Source organism: Glandiceps talaboti, chromosome 15, assembly GCF_964340395.1.
Source record: "Glandiceps talaboti chromosome 15, keGlaTala1.1, whole genome shotgun sequence".
NCBI classification, from domain to species: Eukaryota; Metazoa; Hemichordata; class Enteropneusta; family Spengelidae; genus Glandiceps; species Glandiceps talaboti.
This window is the reverse complement of record NC_135563.1, coordinates 602,176-625,833: the sequence shown is the minus strand read 5'-3', so window position 1 is coordinate 625,833 and position 23,658 is coordinate 602,176. Positions and strand designations below refer to the sequence as shown.

The following is a 23,658-nucleotide window of genomic DNA, read 5'->3' as shown; positions in this document are numbered from 1 at the left end:
TTATCTTTGTGAAATACACCACCGTTTGGCTGTTGCCATGGGCGTGGTCATGGTTACTAGGGTATTTGTATACATTTTTTGAATGTTTATTCATTTGTCTTTCTATTCCTGTTGTTATCTTTGCAAAATACGTGATTATTTGGCTGTTGCTATGGGTGTGGTCTTGTTGCTATGTAAATTTACATACATTTTTTGAATGTTTATTCAATTGTCTATTAAACCCTGTTGTTATCTTTGTGAAATACACCACTGTTTGGCTGTTGCTATGGGCGTGGTCATGGTTGCTAGGGTATTTGCACACATTTTTTGAATGCTTACTCACTTGCCTACCAGATGATGTTGTTATTTGACCAAAATATACTGCCATTTGGTTGTTGCTAAAGGGCGTGGTCATGGTCGCTAGGGCAAATTTTGTCAAAATATTTTGAAGAAAATCTGCAGAATAACAGTTTCAGAAACATCTCGCCAAGTTTCAGACTCATTGACCAAGTACTTTATTAGATATAAGTTTTTGACCAAAAATGAACATTCTTACACCTAATTTGCATATCACTCATGGAATCATTGTATGCTTAATATATCTTCGTCCATACATCCCTAGATGCATCCCCATCAAATTTCAGCCCAATCTGCTCAGTAGTTTTGGAATTATAGATTTTTAACCAAAAAGACACATTTTTAGGCCTAATTTGCATATCACTGATGGAATCATCATGTCATGAACAAATCTTACTTTACACCCCCTAAAGAATCTTCCCACCAAATTTTGCACCAATCTGCCCGGTAGTTTCTGAGTTTAAGTTTTTTTAAGGAAAATCACATTTTTTGACCCAAATCACACACCTGTGATGCGATCATTTTGATTTGAACAATTTCCCAACTAGACACCCAAGGTAATGGACCCACCAAATATCATGGCAATCGGTTCAGCATTTTTTGACTTTAAGTTGTTTACACACATACACACACACACACACACACACACACATACACACAGACAGACAGACAGATGCCGGGCGATCCCTATAGCACTACTGAACCTCAGTTCAGTTGTGCTAAAAACCTTTATTAATTAAACTGCTCCCAATTATAAAGTCTTCAGCAAATCTGTTGACAGATCTCACCAACTCAAAGACAACGACCCTATCCCACCAACTCAAAGACAACGAGGTTATGGTGGAATTGCAACATTATGGTCACATAAAGTTGATGACATAGTCGATATCCATCCAGACGGTTCGAACAACATTGGAGTGATTAAAATTAACAGTGAAATACCGGTCTGTATAATAAACGTCTATATGCCTTCAAGGAACTCTACCAATGGTGACAACAAATATGAATCTACACTTGACGAAATAAATGAAATCATTAACAAATTCTCTCCATCTCATATTAAAAGTAATTATCGCTGGTGATATAAGTCCTTTTCTGCACAGAAACGCTAAAAACCTCCATGACAAGAAATTTCAAAATTTTTGCACAGCAAATAAACTACCAGTTCACAGCAACTATCCAGAAAAGACCACATTTAGACATGAAAAAAATAGTGCAAATATTGCATTGTCACACAACTTTATGTTCAGGGCAATGATAGATATATAAATTTTTGAAGATTTAAAGTTGTAACCGAAACAAAATTTTCATAACTAATTTCCATCATAATAATCCAGCCATCCTATGTTGGAAGTGTACTAGACAAGTATAGCAACATCCTAATCAAACTTTAAAGTGATGTGTCTACAAGGTTTTGTACTTCTTTATTTTTTAAAATCAATTTGGAACCAAGTCATACCAATGTAACACTAACAGGTTTAACTTTCTTGGTTGTCTTAATATTGTAATATTTTAAACACAAGCTACATTCAGTTTATATGGGTAGGTGATGAAACAGCTGTCTTACAACATATTACATAATCAAGTCATAAACCAAACTGGCCATGCTACACACTTTACCACCAGAGGAAATAGTAAAGTAAACATTATAGCTAATTAACAATGTACTGTGTCAGCTATTAATAAGGACAAATCTACACATTCTCAACAAAGTTAAGCTCAATCTACTGGGTAATTTCAGAGTTGAAGATTTTTGAGGAAAAGCAATGATATAGAATAACACTTCTGGAAACATCTCACCAAGTTTCAGACTCATTCACTTAGTACTTTTTGAGATATACGTTTTTGACCAAAATTCACATTTTTACACCTAAATTCCATATCACTGATGAGATCCGTATGTGTTTAATATTTCTTCATCTATACATCCCTAGATGCATCCCTATCAAATTTCAGTTCAATCTGCTCAGTAGTTTTGGAAGTAAAGACTTTTGACCAAAAGGACACATTGTTAGCCCTAATTTGCATATCACTGATGCGACCATCATATCATGAATTCTTAGTAAAAACACCCTGAAGAATGTTTCACTCAAATTTCAGCCCGATCTGCCCAGTAGTTTTGAGTTGAAGTTTTTTGACCAAAAATCACATTTTTTGATCCAAATCACAACCGGTGTAAGATCATTTTGATTTGAACAATTTCCCAACTAGACACCCAAGGTAATGGACCCACCAAATATCATGGCAATCAACTTTAAGTTGTTTACACACACACACACACACACACACACACACACACACACACACACACACACACACACACACACACACACACACACACACACACACACACACACACACACACACACACACACACACACACACACATACACACACACACACACACACACACACAGATGCTGGGTGATCCCTATAGCACTACTGAACCTAAGTTCAGTTGTGCTAACAAAACGACAAGTCCCAAATTGATTACATCATTGAACAAGAATTCAACAACTACTCATGTCTCCAAAAAATCACAATATATGATGAAACCTATGACAATCTATCTGACCATGTTCCTGTGGAAGCTACCGTTAATATTCATCAAACATCAACTGGAAGTATTCAACCTGACAACATTACCCATGGAAACTTACAACATACGAACTACCCAACAAAGTTAACTGGGAAACGGTCAATACAGACAAATACAGTGAGAAACTTGAACAGTATCTACCAGATCCAAACAATACTCTTGATAGTCATTATGATATATTACGTCGTCTACACAAACACCTTTATATCTGCCATTACAACAGCTGCCAAAGAAGCCAGTAATAAATCCCGAATTGGAAAACAAACACACAAAAAGAAAGGTATCAAAGTTTGGAACCCAGACATTGCTAGAGCAATGAAGGAAGCAAGACAGGCAGCTACAACATGGATAAATGCCGGAAGACCTACTGATGAACTAAACCCAAACACTATTAATAGACGACTAACACGTAAAATGCTGCAGAAATCAATCACAACAGCAAATGCAGTATCAAGAGACTCTCTATACAACAAACTAATGGAAACACATAGTGAAGACAAGAAAACAGTCTACAAACTAATCAAAACACAAAGGAAAACCAAGTCCAGTACAATTAATAAACTCATTGTCAATACAAAAACATTCTCTGATGAAAACATTATCTATGGCTTCAGCTCACACTTTGCAAATCTTGCTACTCCACTTGATTCTCCGAGCTATGGCCAGTACTTTACTATTTTACATTTAATACATTTTTACATTCTATGGCTGCACGAAATACATTTAATACATTTAATACACGGAGATGGTTGAGGTACATTTAATACATTTAATACATTCTAGAGTTGCACGAAATACATTCTATTTCTTGGCGATGGTCCGGTAGCTTGCATTTAATACATTTAATACATTCTAGAGTTGCACAAAATATATTCTCGTATCGGAGACAGTACGGGACCTTGCATTTAATACATTTAATACATTCTAGAGGTGCACGAAATACATTCTATTAGTCGGCGATGGTCCGGGTCACTTGCATTTAATACATTTAATACATTCTAGAGTTGAACGAAATACATTTTATTTCTCGGCGATGGTCCGGGTAGCTTGCATTTAATACATTTAATACATTTAATACATTTAATGCATTTAATACAGTCTAGAGTTGCACGAAATACATTCTATTTCTCGGCGATGGTCCGGGTAGCTTGCATTTAATTCATTTAATACATTTAATGCATTTAATACATTCTAGAGTTGCACGAAATACATTCTATTTGTCGGCGATGGTCCGGGTAGCTTGCATTTAATACATTTAATACATTTAATACATTTAATGCATTTAATAAATTCTAGTGTTGCACGAAATACATTCTATTTCTCGGCGATGGTCCGGGTAGTTTGCATTTAATACATTTAATACATATAATGCATTTAATACATTTAATGCATTTAATACATTCTAGAGTTGCACGAAACACATTCTATTTGTCGGCGATGGTCCGGGTAGCTTGCATTTAATACATTTAATACATTTAATGCATTTAATACATTCTAGAGTTGCACGAAACACATTCTATTTGTCGGCGATGGTCCGGGTAGCTTGCATTTAATACATTTAATACATTTAATCATTTAATGCATTTAATACATTCTAGAGTTGCACGAAACACATTCTATTTCTCGGCGATGGTCCGGGTAGCTTGCATTTAATTCATTTAATACATTTAATGCATTTAATACATTTAATACATTTAATGCATTTAATACAGTCTAGAGTTGCACGAAATACATTCTATTTGTCGGCGATGGTCCGGGTAGCTTGCATTTAATTCATTTAATACATTTAATGCATTTAATACATTTAATACATTTAATACATTTAATACATTTAATGCATTTAATACATTCTAGAGTTGCACGAAATACATTCTATTTCTCGGCGAAGGTCCGGGTAGCTTGCATTTAATTCATTTAATACATTTAATGCATTTAATACATTCTAGAGTTGCACGAAATACATTCTTTTTCTCGGCGATGGTCCGGGTAGCTTGCATTTAATGATTTCTAACTTCTCTTTAAAAAATGTAAAACGTGCATGAGTTAAATGTAAAAAATGTATTTCGTGCAAAATATCTGACTTCTGGCCATGGATGGATTCTCCACACTACAACGAAGAGTACTATAACCTGGTAAATGAAGACACTGATGCTATCGAATCACTATGGTACACAAAAACACATGAAACTCTCACTATTACTGAAAATGAACTCTCAAATCATATTAAATCACTCACTAATAACAAAGCCAGTGACGTACAAGGAATACAAGCCGAACACCTAAAACCAAACTGGAGCATAACTACCAAACACCTTCTTCCCCTAATCAACAAGATGCTACTGACAAATTATATCCCCCAATCACACCTGTGACCTATACACAAACATAGCGCCAATGGCATTGTAGCACAACTGTACAGTTTTAAAAAAAATTTCCCATATGCTAATCCATACTAGGTATACATGTAGGTGTTCATTTGCTGAATGATTATCCATACATTCATTTGTCCATTTATCCCTGTCAATTACCCTTACAACAATCAAACCAGGAATGCAACCTACAACTACATGGCAAACAATTACCCATACAACAATCAATAATGCACCTAGGAATAACAAGAAACTCAACACTAAACCTGACATAGATATAAACATTTCTTCAACTCATATTAGCTACATTCTCAATACCAGGAACTGGATGTTATGGAAAAAAACGGTCTTAGTTCAAATGTGACAATTTCAATGTGGGAATATTTACATACTTCAAAGACTGACATGCGAACTAGAAAATGTCAAACTTACAAAAGCAGACATCAACAAACTAGAACTTCTACAAAAACCACTACTTAAACAAATATTATCACAACCAGACAACACTGCTGATGAAGCCATATACCTTTGTACTTAGATTTGTACTTAGTACAACTTTGTACTTAGATTTGTACTACTAAAACTTTGTACTTAGATTTGTACTACTAAAACTTTGTACTTAGATTTGTACTACTAAAACTTTGTACTTAGATTTGTACTACTAAAACTTTGTACTTAGATTTGTACTACTAAAACTTTGTACTTAGATTTGTACTACTAAAACTTTGTACTTAGATTTGTACTACTAAAACTTTGTACTTAGATTTGTACTACTAAAACTTTGTACTTAGATTTGTACTACTAAAACTTTGTACTTAGATTTGTACTACTAAAACTTTATACTTAGATTTGTACTACTAAAACTTTGTACTTAGATTTGTACTACTAAAACTTTGTACTTAGATTTGTACTAATAAAACTTTGCACTTAGATTTGTACTACTAAAACTTTGTACTTAGATTTGTATTATTAAAATAAAACTTAGAGACCAAGTATTGTGATATTCATAGAATAATTTCTTTTTTTAAAGATTTCATTAGGATAGGAAAAGTTTTACATTTCATTAAATTCATACTAAAAAGCACTTTTTTATACAGTATTTTCCCAAAGGACAAAACTGATGGATTTCATAATTTACTGAATTAAGTAATTTTAGTATGTTATCATTCTGTTCTCATTTGTAACCAATATCAATGAACACATGGTACTAACTAATATATTTATTCATTTCAACTATATATATATATATATATATATATATATATATATATATATATATATATATATATATATATATATATATATATATATATATATATATATATATATATATATATATATATATATATATATATATATATATATATATATATATATATATAATTATTACATATCAAAATACCTATATGCATACCGGTACTTACCCTGAGTTTGATATCTCTGTAGCTATCTTCTATGCCATCCCTTGTTTCCTTCAGTTTTTCACAATCTTCTACTTTCATTTGTAACATGGTTAGTTGATCTAACAATCTGATTTCTTGTTCAGCCTGAAATAATGCAGTGCAATCTCTGTTAAAATACTAATTAATGTTCAATCATGTGGAACATCATTAACATCAACAGTAATAGTTACCGTGGTGATATAAAGTAAACAAAACACTTGACTTATAATAATAATAATAATGGTTTATTTCACCTCAAAATATGGTGACCCTTAGGCCAAATTACAAGAGGTACACTTCTAAAAATAACATCAAATACAAAGTTGCACTTGAGCAAAGTTTTACACAACTTATCAACAACAAACAATAACAACAACAAGGACGATAAATCACATTCAATTGCGTAATAAATTAACACAATAAACAACTGGGCTGGAATCTTTGCGCTTGGTTCTTGATTGAAAACTTCTAATGCTACAGTTTCTCGTTGGATATCTATGGTTAATTGTAGGTTGAACAAGGTGATTTAATTTATGGTCTGGCTGTAAAATACTTTCACCAAATTTCTTACAAATATCTTGCCTTCTTCCTTCTAATGATTTTAGTTGAAGCATATTTTGTGCTTCTCTATATGAAGCAAATGGGTAAACAATTTTGAAAGCCCTCTTCTGAATTTTTTCTAACTGTTGTTTTTTGTTTTTCCGTTAACCCTCCTTGCCATACCACACAGGCATATTCTAATGTTGACCTTACAAGTGAGACATAAATACTTTTCAGATCTTGAACAGATGCACCGAATCTACTCAGTACACGTAGGATGTGCAGCCTTTGTGAGGCCTTGCTGACCAATTCGCTAACATGTCTATCCCACTTCAACTTATTATTTATAGTCAACCCTAGACACTTAAAATTGTCTATTTCACCCAGCTCAATATTAGATAATGAGAGGGGTTGAGGCTTGGTGAACTGTTTTGCAAAACATATCATGATTTCTTTGCATTTTTTTGGATTTAATTTCATGTTATTTTCTTCTGTCCATGTACTTACATCATCTAAAACTGATTGCATAGAAGAATTAACAGGTGTTCTTGAATGAAAGCTTTCAGACAATGTAGTATCATCCATGAATATGTAGTGAGAGCATTGGATACTCTCTTGGATGTCATTGATCATTATTGTAAAAAGTAAGGGTCCTAATTTCGTACCCTGGGGGATGCCCGCCCGAATACCTTGCCAGCTAGACAAACAGTCACCAACCTTAACCCGTTGGTTACAATTGCACAAAAAGTGTGCTACCCATTTGACTAAGTTGGTATTTATGCCAAGTTTCAATAGTTTTGACATCAAGATATTGTGATCTATTTTGTCAAATGCTTTACTAAAGTCCAAAAAGCACACTCTAACCAAATTTCCCTGCCCTTCTAATTGTTCTATCCAATTTTGCAACATATCTACAAGAGCAAATGTTGATGATGACCTTTTTACAGATGCGTATTGTTTTTCATCAAATTTACCTCTAATTTCATATTTTATCCATTCCCAATGATGCATTCAAACACCTTTGTGATACTATTTGTTAGTGAAATTGGCCTAAAGTCATCAACAGAAGCTGGGTGACTGGTCTTTGGAAGGGGGACTTACATGGAGCAATAATCAGTGGAGAATTAATGAAAAGATATGTAAACTAAAGCTACATCAACAAGCATTTTATAAGTTGTGGGCTTTGGTATTGTTGATGTATGCCATAAATTTGAAAACTTATAGTGGTACTCTAGTTTGAAAACATACACAGTATTCTAGTTTGAAAACTTATAGTGGTATTCTAGTTTGAAAACTTACAGTGGTACTCTAGTTTGAAAACTTACAGTGGTATTCTAGTTTAAAAACTTATAGTGGTATTCTAGTTTAAAAACTTATAGTGGTATTCTAGTTTGAAAACTTATAGTGGTATTCTAGTTTGAAAACTTATAGTGGTATTCTAGTTTGAAAACTTACAGTGGTACTCTAGTTTGAAAACTTACAGTGGTATTCTAGTTTAAAAACTTATAGTGGTATTCTAGTTTAAAAACTTATAGTGGTATTCTACTTTGAAAACTTATAGTGGTATTCTAGTTTGAAAACTTATAGTGGTATTCTAGTTTGAAAACTTACAGTGGTACTCTAGTTTGAAAACTTACAGTGGTATTCTAGTTTAAAAACTTATAGTGGTATTCTAGTTTAAAAACTTATAGTGGTATTCTACTTTGAAAACTTATAGTGGTATTCTAGTTTGAAAACTTATAGTGGTATTCTAGTTTAAAAACTTACAGTGGTACTCTAGTTTGAAAACTTACAGTGGTATTCTAGTTTAAAAACTTATAGAGGTATTCTAGTTTAAAAACTTATAGTGGTATTCTACTTTGAAAACTTATAGTGGTATTCTAGTTTGAAAACTTATAGTGGTATTCTAGTTTGAAAACTTACAGTGGTACTCTAGTTTGAAAACTTACAGTGGTATTCTAGTTTAAAAACTTATAGAGGTATTCTAGTTTGAAAACTTATAGAGGTATTCTAGTTTGAAAACTTATAGTGGTATTCTAGTTTGAAAACTTATAATAGTGGTATTCTAGTTTAAAAACTTATAGTGGTATTCTAGTTTGAAAACTTATAGTGGTACTCTAGTTTGAAAACTTATAGTGGTATTCTAGTTTGCATATGTATACAGGTATTCTAGTTTAAAAACTTATAGTGGTATTCTAGTTTGAAAACTTATAGTGGTATTCTAGTTTGAAAACTTATAGTGGTATTCTAGTTTGCATATGTATACAGGTATTCTAGTTAACTTATAGTGGTATTCTAGTTTGAGAACTTATAGTCACTGTGGTATTCTAGTTTGAAAACTTATAGCGGTATTCTAGTTTGAAAACATACACAGTATTCTAGTTTGAAAACTTATAGTGGTATTCTAGTTTGAAAACTTATAGCGGTACTCTAGTTTAAAAACTTATAGTGGTATTCTAGTTTGAAAACTTACAGTGGTATTCTAGTTCAAAAACTTATAGTGGTATTCTAGTTTGAAAACTTACAGTGGTACTCTAGTTTAAAAACTTATAGTGGTATTCTAGTTTGAAAACTTATAGTGGTATTCTAGTTTGAAAACTTACAGTGGTATTCTAGTTTAAAAACATACACAGTATTCTAGTTTGAAAACTTATAGTGGTACTCTAGTTTAAAAACTTATAGTGGTATTCTAGTTTGAAAACTTATAGTGGTATTCTAGTTTAAAAACTTATAGTGGTACTCTAGTTTAAAAACTTATAGAGGTATTCTAGTTTAAAAACTTATAGTGGTATTCTAGTTTGAAAACTTACAGTGGTATTCTAGTTTAAAAACTTATAGAGGTATTCTAGTTTGAAAACTTATAGTGGTATTCTAGTTTAAAAACTTATAGTGGTACTCTAGTTTAAAAACTTATAGAGGTATTCTAGTTTGAAAACTTATAGTGGTATTCTAGTTTAAAAACTTATAGTGGTACTCTAGTTTAAAAACTTATAGAGGTATTCTAGTTTGAAAACTTACAGTGGTATTCTAGTTTAAAAACTTATAGTGGTATTCTAGTTTGAAAACTTACAGTGGTATTCTAGTTTAAAAACTTATAGTGGTATTCTAGTTTGAAAACTTATAGTGGTATTCTAGTTTAAAAACTTATAGTGGTACTCTAGTTTAAAAACTTATAGAGGTATTCTAGTTTGAAAACTTATAGTGGTATTCTAGTTTGAAAACTTATAGTGGTATTCTAGTTCAAAACTTACAGAGGTACTCTAGTTTGAAGACTTTACCAATTATGCAAATAATGCATTAAAATTAAAAACTCACCAACAGGCTTTAGAGGATATGTGTGTTTTGTCATAGTTAATGTATGTGATAAATTATATGGAATTTGAAGCATGTATAGTGCAATTGCTGAAGATCATTAATATTGCAAATTACTCATTAAAAGTAAAAGCTACTTCAAGAAACCTCATGTGCGCATTGTTATGGTTGATATATGTACCAACTTATTTGAAATTTGCAGTTTACATTCTTAAGATAAAGCCTACTTACGTACCGAAAATCACTAATTATGCAAATTACTCATGAACACTAAAAAAACTATGGTAACTAGGCACTTTCTTATGGTTAATGTATGTGCCAAATTATATGGAATTTGAAGAGTGTATGATACAGCTTAATTACTGGATATCATTAACTTTTCAAATGACTCATTAAAAGTAAAAGTTGTATCAACAAACTTCATAGGACAGGTGTGTATTATTATGGTTGATATATGTACCATATTATATGAAATTTGAAGCTTGCATTATTAAGATACAGCCTAATTAAATGATGACATAGACAGACAGACATACATGCAGACAGAGACAGAGACAGACAGACACAGACAGACGGAGAGACAGACAGACACACAGACAGACATCGCCATTTCAATACCTCCCCTCTGGGAGGTAAAAATAACTGAATAAATATAAACACTAACATTTCACCAGATTTTCAACTCCTGGTTTACACAACTTATTAAAACTATAGATTAGTTGATGATAACAGATTGCAATTCTCCAGTAACAAGGTTCAAGTGAGAAATTCTGGATGTAAATGATCATGTCTTTCACTCTCAGACCGTGGTCGAAGTCAATGTATACTGTATATCAACTCTCCGTTACAATGTATGTTTTCAACCCTACCTTATTTTTGAGTGCCATCTCTGCTGCTTGGAGCTTGCCTTGTAGCATATCCCTCTCACTTTGTATATTATCTAAATCTTTCAACTTATTCCTTAATTCATTGAGTTCTTCTTCAAGTCTGGCTATTTCCTGCATGGTATTCTCAAGTTCATTACATTTCCCCATCAGCTGTTAGAACAGAGATACCAATCAGAGTTAGAACACAGTACAGGATGATAATTTTAAAGGTGATTTAAAATGCTAACATTAACAATTGCTATTTTGCTAGACGTCATGTTCTTGAAACATATTCTGGTTTTAAAATTTAAAAAATACCGCCAATGGCGTTGTAGCACAACTGTACAGTTTTTAAAAATGTTTATCAATATGGTAGTCCATGCTAACAATAAGTGTTCATTTGGTGAATGACTATCCAGTTGCCTATCCAACCATGTTGCTATCTTTACGATATACATGTATGCTATCATTTGGCTGTTGCTATGGGCGTGGTCATGTTGTTAGATATATTTGCATACATTTTTGAAAGTTTATTCAGTTGTCTATTAATTCCCGTTGTTATCTTTGCAATATATGTGATTATTTGGCTGTTGCTATGGGCGTGGTCTTGTTGCTAGGCATACTTACGTACGTTATTTGAATGTTTATTCAATTGTCTATTAATCCCTGTTGTTATCTTTGTGAAATACATGACCGTTTGGCTGTTGCTAAGGGCGTGGTCATGGTTGCTAGGGTATTTGCATACATTTTTTTAATGTTTACTCATTTGCCTACCAGATGATGTTGTTATTTGACCAAAATATACTGCCATTTGGTTGTTGCTAAGGGCGTGGTCATGGTTGCTAGGGCCAATTTTGTCAAAATGTTTTGAAGAAAATCTGCAGAATAACACTTTCAGAAACATCTCACCAAGTTTCAGACTTGGTGACCAAGTACTTTTTGAGATATAAGTTTTTGACCAAAAATGAACATTTTTACACCTAATTTGCATATCACTCATGGAATCATTGTATGCTTAATATTTCTTTGTCCATACATCCCTAGATGCATTCCCATTAAATTTCAGCCCAATCTGCTCAGTAGTTTTGGAATTATAGATTTTTAACCAAAAAGACACATTTTAGCCCTAATTTGCATATCACTGATGGAATGATCATGTCATGAACAAATCTTACTTTACACCCCCTTAAATGTTCCCACCAAATTACACACCAATCTGCCCAGTAGTTTTTGAGTTTAAGTTTTTTGACCAAAAATCACATTTTTTGACCCAAATCACACACCTGTGATGCGATCATTTTGATTTGAACAATTTCCCAACTAGACACCCAAGGTAATGGACCCACCAAATATCATGGCAATCGGTTCAGCGGTTTTTGACTTTAAGTTGTTTACACACACAAACACACACACACAGACAGACAGACAGACAGACAGACGCCGGGCGATCCCTATAGCACTACTGAACCTCAGTTCAGTTGTGCTAAAAAATACCGCCAATGGCTTTGTAGCACAACTGTACAGTTTTTAAAATGTTTATCCATATGCTAGTCCATGCTAACAATAGGTGTTCATTTGCTGAATGACTATCCAGTTGCCTATCCAACCATGTTGCTATCTTTGCGATATACACTATCATTTGGCTGTTGCTATGGGTGTGGTCATGTTGTTAGATATATTTGCATACATTTTTGTATGTTTTTGTTCACCTGTGTATGAATTCCTGATATTATCTTTGCAATATACGTGATCATTTGGCTGTTGCTATGGGCGTGGTCTTTTGCATACATTTTTAAATGTTTCATTTGTCTTTCTATTCCTGTTGTTATCTTCACAATATAGGTGACTATTTGGCTGTTGCTATGGGCGTGGTTTTGTTGCTAGGCACATTTGCATGCATTTTTTGAATGTTTATTCATTTGTCTTTCTATTCCTGTTGTTATCTTTGCAATATACGCGATTATTTGGCTATGGGCGTGATCTTGTTGCTAGGCAAATTTACATACATTTTTTGAATGTTTATTCAATTGCCTATTAATCCCTGTTATCTTTGTGAAATACACTACCGTTTGGCTGTTGCTGGTCATGTTTGCTAGGGATATTTGCATACATTTTTTGAAAGTTACTCATTTGCCTACCAGATGATGTTGTTATTTGACCAAAATATACTGCCATTTGGTTGTTGCTAAGGGCGTGGTCATGGTTGCTAGGGCCAATTTTGTCAAAATGTTTTGAAGAAAATCTGCAGAATAACACTTTCAGAAACATCTCACCAAGTTTCAGACTTGGTGACCAAGTACTTTTTGAGATATAAGTTTTTGACCAAAAATGAACATTTTTACACCTAATTTGCATATCACTCATGGAATCATTGTATGCTTAATATTTCTTTGTCCATACATCCCTAGATGCATTCCCATTAAATTTCAGCCCAATCTGCTCAGTAGTTTTGGAATTATAGATTTTTAACCAAAAAGACACATTTTAGCCCTAATTTGCATATCACTGATGGAATGATCATGTCATGAACAAATCTTACTTTACACCCCCTTAAATGTTCCCACCAAATTACGCACCAATCTGCCAGGTAGTTTCTGAGTTTAAGTTTTTTGACCAAAAATCACATTTTTTGACCCAAATCACACACCTGTGATGCGATCATTTTGATTTGAACAATTTCCCAACTAGACACCCAAGGTAATGGACCCACCAAATATCATGGCAATCGGTTCAGCGGTTTTTGACTTTAAGTTGTTTACACACACAAACACACACACACAGACAGACAGACAGACGCCGGGCGATCCCTATAGCACTACTGAACCTCAGTTCAGTTGTGCTAAAAAATACCGCCAATGGCTTTGTAGCACAACTGTACAGTTTTTAAAATGTTTATCCATATGCTAGTCCATGCTAACAATAGGTGTTCATTTGCTGAATGACTATCCAGTTGCCTATCCAACCATGTTGCTATCTTTGCGATATACACTATCATTTGGCTGTTGCTATGGGTGTGGTCATGTTGTTAGATATATTTGCATACATTTTTGTATGTTTTTGTTCACCTGTGTATGAATTCCTGATATTATCTTTGCAATATACATGATCATTTGGCTGTTGCTATGGGCGTGGTCTTTTGCATACATTTTTAAATGTTTCTTCATTTGTCTTTCTATTCCTGTTGTTATCTTCACAATATACGTGACTATTTGGCTGTTGCTATGGGCGTGGTTTTGTTGCTAGGCACATTTGCATGCATTTTTTGAATGTTTATTCATTTGTCTTTCTATTCCTGTTGTTATCTTTGCAATATACGCGATTATTTGGCTATGGGCGTGATCTTGTTGCTAGGCAAATTTACATACATTTTTTGAATGTTTATTCAATTGCCTATTAATCCCTGTTATCTTTGTGAAATACACTACCGTTTGGCTGTTGCTGGTCATGTTTGCTAGGGATATTTGCATACATTTTTTGAAAGTTTACTCACTTGCCTACCAGATGATGTTGTTATTTGACCAAAATATACTGCCAATTGGTTGTTGCTAAGGGCGTGGTCATGGTTCCTACGGCCAATTTTGTCAAAATATTTTGAAGACAATCTGCATAATAACACTTCTAGAAACATCTCACCAAGTTTCAGTGTCATTAACCAAGTACTTTGTGAGATACAAGTTTTTGACCAAAAATGAACATTTTTACACCTAATTTGCATATCACTCATGACATCATTGTATTCATAATATGTCTTCATCTATACATCCCAAGATGCATTCCCATTAAATTTCAACACAATCTGCTCAGTAGTTTTGGAATTAAAGATCGACCAAAAAGACACATTTTTAGCACTAATTTGCATACCACTGATGGGATCATCATGTCGTGAACAATTCTTAATCTAAACACCCTTAAGAATGTTCCCACCAAATTTCAAACTGATCTGCCCAGTAGTATTTGAGTTTAAGTTTTTTTTACCAAAAATCACATTTTTTAAACCCAAATCTGGTGGTAAGATCCTTTTGACTTGAACAATTTCCCAATTAGACACCCAAGGTAACCAAATATCATGGCAATCGGTCTGGCAGTTTTTTACTTTAAGTTGTTTGCACACACACACACACACACACACACACACACACACACACACACACACACACACACACACATCGACACAGACAGACAGACAGACAGACACTTTGCCATGCCTATGGCACTATTGAACGTTATCAGTTCAGTTGTGCTAATAATCATCTGTACACCATGATCAAAAACAAGCAATAATTCAAGTCCTCAACAAATCGATAAGGCCTACTTCTGTTGAGTCCGAATGTGAGTTTTACATAGGTCTCAGACCGGGTTCCGTAAGTCTACAATATCACATCCTATGCAGTCTTGTGCTGGCTCCATAAGTCCAGAATATCACACCCTATGCAGCCTTGTGCTGGCTCCGGAAGTCTAGAATATCACACCCTATGCAGCCTTGTGCTGGCTACGTAAGTCTAGAATATCACACCCTATGCAGCCTTGTGCTGGCTCCGTAAGTCCAGAATATCACACCCTATGCAGCCTTGTGTTGATTCCGTAAGTCTAGAATATCACACCCTATGCAGCCTTGTGCTGGCTCCGTAAGTCCAGAATATCACACCCTATGCAGCCTTGTGTTGGTTCCGTAAGTCCAGAATATCACACCCTATGCAGCCTTGTGTTGGTTCCGTAAGTCTAGAATATCACACCCTATGCAGCCTTGTGTTGGTTCCGTAAGTCTAGAATATCACACCCTATGCTAGAATATCACACCCTATGCAGCCTTGTGCTGGCTCCGTAAGTCCAGAATATCACACCCTATGCAGCCTTGTGTTGGTTCCGTAAGTCTAGCATATCACACCCTATGCAGCCTTGTGTTGGTTCCGTAAGTCTAGAATATCACACCCTATGGAGCCTTGTGTTGGTTCCGTAAGTCTAGAATATCACACCCTATGCAGCCTTGTGTTGGCTCCGTAAGTCTAGAATATCACACCCTATGCAGCCTTGTGTTGGTTCCGTAAGTCTAGAATATCACACCCTATGCAGCCTTGTGTTGGTTCCGTAAGTCTAGAATATCACACCCTATGCAGCCTTGTGTTGGCTCCGTAAGTCTAGAATATCACACCCTATATGCTGGCTCCGTAAGTCTAGAATATCACACCCTATGCAGCCTTGTGCTGGCTCCGTAAGTCTAGAATATCACACCCTATGCAGCCTTGTGTTGGCTCCGTAAGTCTAGAATATCACACCCTATGCAGCCTTGTGTTGGTTCCGTAAGTCTAGAATATCACACCCTATGCAGCCTTGTGTTGGTTCCGTAAGTCTAGAATATCACACCCTATGCAGCCTTGTGCTGGCTCCGTAAGTCTAGAATATCACACCCTATGCAGCCTTGTGCTGGCTCCGTAAGTCTAGAATATCACACCCTATGCAGCCTTGTGTTGGTTCCATAAGTCTAGAATATCACACCCTATGCAGCCTTGTGCTGGCTCCGTAAGTCTAGAATATCACACCCTATGCAGCCTTGTGCTGGCTCCGTAAGTCTAGAATATCACACCCTATGCAGCCTTGTGTTGGCTCCGTAAGTCTAGAATATCACACCCTATGCAGCCTTGTGTTGGTTCCGTAAGTCTAGAATATCACACCCTATGCAGTCTTGCGCTGGCTCCGTAAGTCTAGAATATCACACCCTATGCAGCCTTGTGTTGGCTCCGTAAGTCTAGAATATCACACCCTATGGAGCCTTGTGTTGGTTCCGTAAGTCTAGAATATCACACCCTATGCAGCCTTGTGTTGGTTCCGTAAGTCTAGAATATCACACCCTATGCAGCCTTGTGTTGGTTCCATAAGTCTAGAATATCACACCCTATGCAGCCTTGTGTTGGCTCCGTAAGTCTAGAATATCACACCCTATGCAGCCTTGTGCTGGCTCCGTAAGTCTAGAATATCACACCCTATGCAGCCTTGTGTTGGTTCCGTAAGTCTAGAATATCACACCCTATGCAGCCTTGTGTTGGTTCCGTACGTCTAGAATATCACACCCTATGCAGCCTTGTGCTGGCCATAAAATAATACACGTAAATTCACTGTCACAAGCCAAACATGCAACAAGTCATTGAGAATGACATAGTCCCCGCTATGATTGGGTTTTAAGGAATTATCACTACTCTGATCACGCAACAACACTTGTGAACCTAAATCAAACAGACTTAGATATGTTGTGTCTGCTTGTTGGACATGGAACATGCCTACAACAATAAAGGATGGGTCGGGTATGGGGGATCGTATCACGACGAAAATGGATATGCACATGTATGTCATAGAACACTGTCCTAATACCAACTTTGAATGAGATCTGTTCAAGCATGTCTGAGTTATGGCTTTGGACATGGAAAATTCGCAAACAAAATGGCTACCAGGCAGCGATATTGGATCGTATCACGATGAAAATGGATATGCACATGTATGTTATAGAACACTGTCCTAATACCAACTTTGAATGAGATCTGTTCAAGCATGTCTGAGTTATGGCTTTGGACATGGAAAATTCGGAAACAAAATGGGTGCTAGGCGGCCATATTGGATCGTATCATGACAACAAATGGATATGCACATGTATGTCATAGAACACTGTCTTAATACCAACTTTGAATGAGATCTGTTCAAGCATGTCTGAGTTATGGCTTTGGACATGGAAAATTCACAAACAAAATGGCTGCTAGGCGGCCATATTGGATCGTATCATGACAACAATGAATGTGCACATGTATGTCATAGAACACTGTCCTAATACCAACTTTGAATGAGATCTGTTCAAGCATGTCTGAGTTATGGCTTTAGACAGGGAAAATTTGCAATCAAAATGGCTGCTAGGCGGCCATATTGGATCGTATCATGAAACAAATTGACGTGCATATGTATGCCATTGTATGTTGCCCCTGTACCAAGTTTGAAAAAAATCAGTCCAGGCATCTCCAAGAAACGGCTGCGGACGGACGGACAGACTGACGGATGGACGGACGCACGGAACCCAATCCATAAGTCCCCGTCCCGGACTTCGTCCGGCGGGGACTAACAATACAAGACCACAACAAAAGCTGTGAAATATTTACAGGTCCCCCTCACTTCATATATAGACAAGATTAATAGGCTGGCTTTAATTTTTGTCTTGCCAAGGTAGTCAAAGGCCTACACTGCAAAACCATTAAGAACTTTAGTAGCAATCAACTTCTGAGACGGGAACAAAATCGGCAATCAGAACATTATGCTTGGTTCAAATTATTTTTTGAGTCAACACAATATCTTTAGAGAAATCTAGATATCGACTTGCAGCAGTAGTTGAGCTCCTAGTTTTATCAAGGTACAAATCGGCAAGAGAATTCAATGATCAACTAACCCAACATACTCTTCAAAATCACTAGCATTTTCACAATTGTTGCTGTATTAGGACACAGTGCCTACATAAAAAAGACAAAACAATCTAAAGAAGATTCATCACTCTCAGATAAATTTTGATGAGTATCAAAGTCAGAATTACTACTGTCTGAAATTGCTTACTATACTAACTGGGCACTCTCTATGACGTCACAATCCCTAAAAGGGAGAACAATAGGCAGTATAACCACAAGTTCATTGCTGTTTGGGTCGCCCGCTGATCGCCAGTTTTAACTCTTTTTATTTCTCATTTATAATGTAATTTTGAATAGTTAGCACAGCATTTACTGGTTAAGAGACATAGAAAGAACATTTTTCAAGGTTGTGGTATGGGATATTTTGAATCACCTTGAAAGTAATCTCACCAACTAGTTCACTGAGTAGCAGTCTTTATATTATCTACATATAGAGGAACAGTCCTCAAAACAACTGTGTATTCTCAGTAACTTTACATTAGGTACACATAGCATGACACAGTACTCAACATAATATAACAATGTATTCTGGTAACTTTACATTATGTACACACAGAGGGACACTGTTCAGAACATAACAGTGTATTCTGGTTAATTTAGATTCAATTCAAAGGCCATTCTTAAATTTGACTTGATGTTGCCAAGATACTTCAAAATGTCTTACTAGAATAGAGTTACATGTATCCCATACCTCTCTCTTTACACTTTCCAATTTAGCTACCAAGTCTTTGTACTTGGACTCTGCAGCTGATTGTTGTAATCTGTTTTGTTGTTCTAGTCGTCCCATCTCCTGTCTCAATTTCTGAATCTCACCCATCTTTTCCTCCACTGCCCCTTCCTATAAGTACAAAGGATAATGTAAACATTTGGTCACAATTCATACTTTCTCAAGATTTAATTTTTAAAAAGTGCAAAATTTAGTATTTATGTCATATTTTCTTATATCAAAAGATATGAGATTTGATTGTCTCCTTGGAGCATTTCTCTAACCTAGCTTCAACATAAAAGTGGAAATTTTGGACATAATAATAACAAGTCTTCATCAAACACACTGGGCCCAATATTTCAACTTTAATTTTAGCAATTCGTATTCTGAATATTTTATGACAAACATAGCCACCAATCAGTCATTATCGCAAAGGTCTTGAAACAAAGAGAGGTGTACATGTAGGCTACTGTATCTGATATTTGTGCCAGGTTTGGCTGTAATGGGTTCATGCACACCAGAGCTGCGCATGTGCACTGTGATGGTTTTTGCCATTTGATCTTGAAGTTAGAAGTCAAGGTCAAAAGCCAAGGTCTCACTAGAAAATTTATTATAGATAAATATGTCTAACTTTGTTAGATTATTCAACATTTGTAATAATGGGTTGAAAACAGGTGGTCACCTCACTTGTTTCCATGGTAACATTTCATGTAAAGAGGTTATCAAAACTCATAAAAGTTGAGTTTGGCGTATTTTCAACTCGCTGTATTAGATAATATTAGATAATGTAATCACTTCTTTTGTGCCAGTAAAATCAATTTATAAATTATTTGTAGGAGTATTGATTTGAAAGCAAATTGATGACTGTTATTAGGTGCAGATGAAATGTATGGGCAAACTCAGTGTACTCCTCCTTAAATGAGGTCTCTATCTATTAAGATCCACAGTTAATGTGCAAAACTTGAATTTTTACAATAAATATGGAGTCCATTTGTAACTATTTGAAATATGTGACGTATTTTTGTCAGGGATATGTAAGAAATGATACGAATGTTGGAAAAGAGTGAATTCTAACCTTTGCAGCCAATTCTTTGTCTCTTCTATCGAGTTTTGTTCTGTACATGGTAGCCATATCCACTGAACTCTTTACTTCATCTTCTTTCAAACTAAGCTGTCTATGAATCTTATCCAGCTACAATGCAAAATTATACAGTAATGAGCTGGTGATGGATTGGTAACACGATGGAATAGTAAGGAATATTTTTTTTTTAATACAAATGATTTCCATTGTCACAGTTCATAAGTGTTATCTTGTGTAGTTCTATACTGTCTGCATTGCATTGTAATCTAGTGTATTGTACTATTATCTTGTGTAGTTCTATACTGTCTGCATTGTATTGTAATCTAGTGTATTGTACTATTATCTTGTGTAGTTCTATACTGTCTGCATTGTATTGTAATCTAGTGTATTGTACTATTATGTTGTGTAGTTCTATACTGTCTGCATTGTATTGTAATCTAGTGTATTGTACTATTATGTTGTGTAGTTCTATACTGTCTGCATTGTATTGTAATCTAGTGTATTGTACTATTATGTTGTGTAGTTTTATACTGTCTGCATTGTATTGTAATCTAGTGTATTGTACTATTATGTTGTGTAGTTCTATACTGTCTGCATTGTATTGTAATCTAGTGTATTGTACTATTATCTTGTGTAGTTCTATACTGTCTGCATTGTATTGTAATCTAGTGTATTGTACTATTATCTTGCGTAGTTCTATACTGTCTGCATTGTATTGTAATCTAGTGTATTGTACTATTATCTTGTGTAGTTCTATACTGTCTGCATTGTATTGTAATCTAGTGTATTGTACTATTATGTTGTGTAGTTTTATACTGTCTGCATTGTATTGTAATCTAGTGCATTGTACTATTATGTTGTGTAGTTCTATACTGTCTGCATTGTATTGTAATCTAGTGTATTGTACTATTATCTTGTGTAGTTCTATACTGTCTGCATTGTACTATTATGTTGTGTAGTTCTATACTGTCTGCATTGTATTGTAATCTAGTGTATTGTACTATTATGTTGTGTAGTTCTATACTGTCTGCATTGTACTATTATCTTGTGTAGTTCTATACTGTCTGCATTGTATTGTAATCTAGTGTATTGTACTATTATGTTGCGTAGTTCTATACTGACTGCATTGTATTGTAATCTGGTGTATTGTACTGTTATGTTGCGTAGTTCTATACTGACTGCATTGCATTGTAATCTAGTGTATTGTACTATTATGTTGTGTAGTTCTATACTGTCTGCATTGTATTGTAATCTAGTGTATTGTACTATTATGTTGTGTAGTTCTATACTGACTGCATTGTATTGTAATTAAGTGTATTGTACTATTATGTTGTGTAGTTCTATACTGTCTGCATTGCATTTTAATCTAGTGTATTGTACTATTATGTTGTGTAGTTCTATTCTGTCTGCATTGTATTGTAATCTAGTGTATTGTACTATTATGTTGTGTAGTTCTATACTGTCTGCATTGTATTGTAATCTAGTGTATTGTACTATTATGTGTAGCTCTATACTGTCTGCATTGTATTGTAATCTAGTGTATTGTACTATTATGTTGTGTAGTTCTATACTGTCTGCATTGTATTGTAATCAAGTGTACTGTACTATTATGTTGTGTAGTTCTATACTGTCTGCATTACATTTTAATCTAGTGTATTGTACTATTATGTTGTGTAGTTCTATACTGTCTGCATTGTATTGTAATCTAGTGTATTGTACTATTATCTTGTGTAGTTCTATACTGACTGCATTGTATTGTAATCTGGTGTATTGTACTGTTATGTTGTGTAGTTCTATACTGACTGCATTGTATTGTAATCTAGTGTATTGTACTGTTATGTTGTGTAGTTCTACACTGACTGCATTGTATTGTAATCTAGTGTATTGTACTATTATGCTGTGTAGTTCTATACTGTCTGCATTGTATTGTAATCTAGTGTATTGTACTATTATGTTGTGTAGTTCTATACTGTCTGCATTGTATTGTAATCTAGTGTATTGTACTATTATGTTGTGTAGTTCTATACTGTCTGCATTGTATTGTAATCTAGTGTATTGTACTATTATGTTGTGTAGTTCTATACTGTCTGCATTGTATTGTAATCTAGTGTATTGTACTATTATGTTGTGTAGTTCTATTCTGTCTGCATTGTATTGTAATCTAGTGTATTGTACTATTATGTTGTGTAGTTCTATACTGTCTGCATTGTATTGTAATCTAGTGTATTGTACTATTATGTGTAGCTCTATACTGTCTGCATTGTATTGTAATCTAGTGTATTGTACTATTATGTTGTGTAGTTCTATACTGTCTGCATTGTATTGTAATCAAGTGTACTGTACTATTATGTTGTGTAGTTCTATACTGACTGCATTGTATTGTAATCAAGTGTATTATACTATTATGTTGTGTAGTTCTATACTGACTGCATTGTATTGTAATCTAGTGTATTGTACTATTATGTTGTGTAGTTCTATACTGACTGCATTGTATTGTAATCTAGTGTATTGTACTATTATGTTGTGTAGTTCTATACTGACTGCATTGTATTTTAATCTAGTGTGTTGTTCTATTATGTTGTGTAGTTCTATACTGTCTGCATTACATTTTAATCTAGTGTATTGTACTATTATGTTGTGTAGTTCTATACTGTCTGCATTGTATTGTAATCTAGTGTATTGTACTATTATCTTGTGTAGTTCTATACTGACTGCATTGTATTGTAATCTGGTGTATTGTACTGTTATGTTGTGTAGTTCTATACTGACTGCATTGTATTGTAATCTAGTGTATTGTACTGTTATGTTGTGTAGTTCTACACTGACTGCATTGTATTGTAATCTAGTGTATTGTACTATTATGCTGTGTAGTTCTATACTGTCTGCATTGTATTGTAATCTAGTGTATTGTACTATTATGTTGTGTAGTTCTATACTGTCTGCATTGTATTGTAATCTAGTGTATTGTACTATT

At 34.5% G+C, this 23,658-nt stretch overlaps 1 protein-coding gene across 8 annotated transcripts in view; it reads right to left on the bottom strand.

The window, feature by feature from the left end:
• The window catches only part of LOC144446976 (uncharacterized), a 334,721-nt gene that overhangs the window by 55,903 nt on the left and 255,160 nt on the right, over positions 1–23,658 (bottom strand). For all 8 annotated transcript variants that reach the window (XM_078136846.1, XM_078136848.1, XM_078136850.1 and 5 more), the window contains 4 exons: positions 20,679–20,795; positions 19,589–19,735; positions 11,468–11,635; positions 6,729–6,851 (listed from right to left, as the gene is read on the bottom strand). In XM_078136846.1, the coding sequence (XP_077992972.1) occupies positions 6,729–6,851; positions 11,468–11,635; positions 19,589–19,735; positions 20,679–20,795 (555 nt within the window). The remainder of the gene's footprint in view (positions 1–6,728; positions 6,852–11,467; positions 11,636–19,588; positions 19,736–20,678; positions 20,796–23,658) is intronic.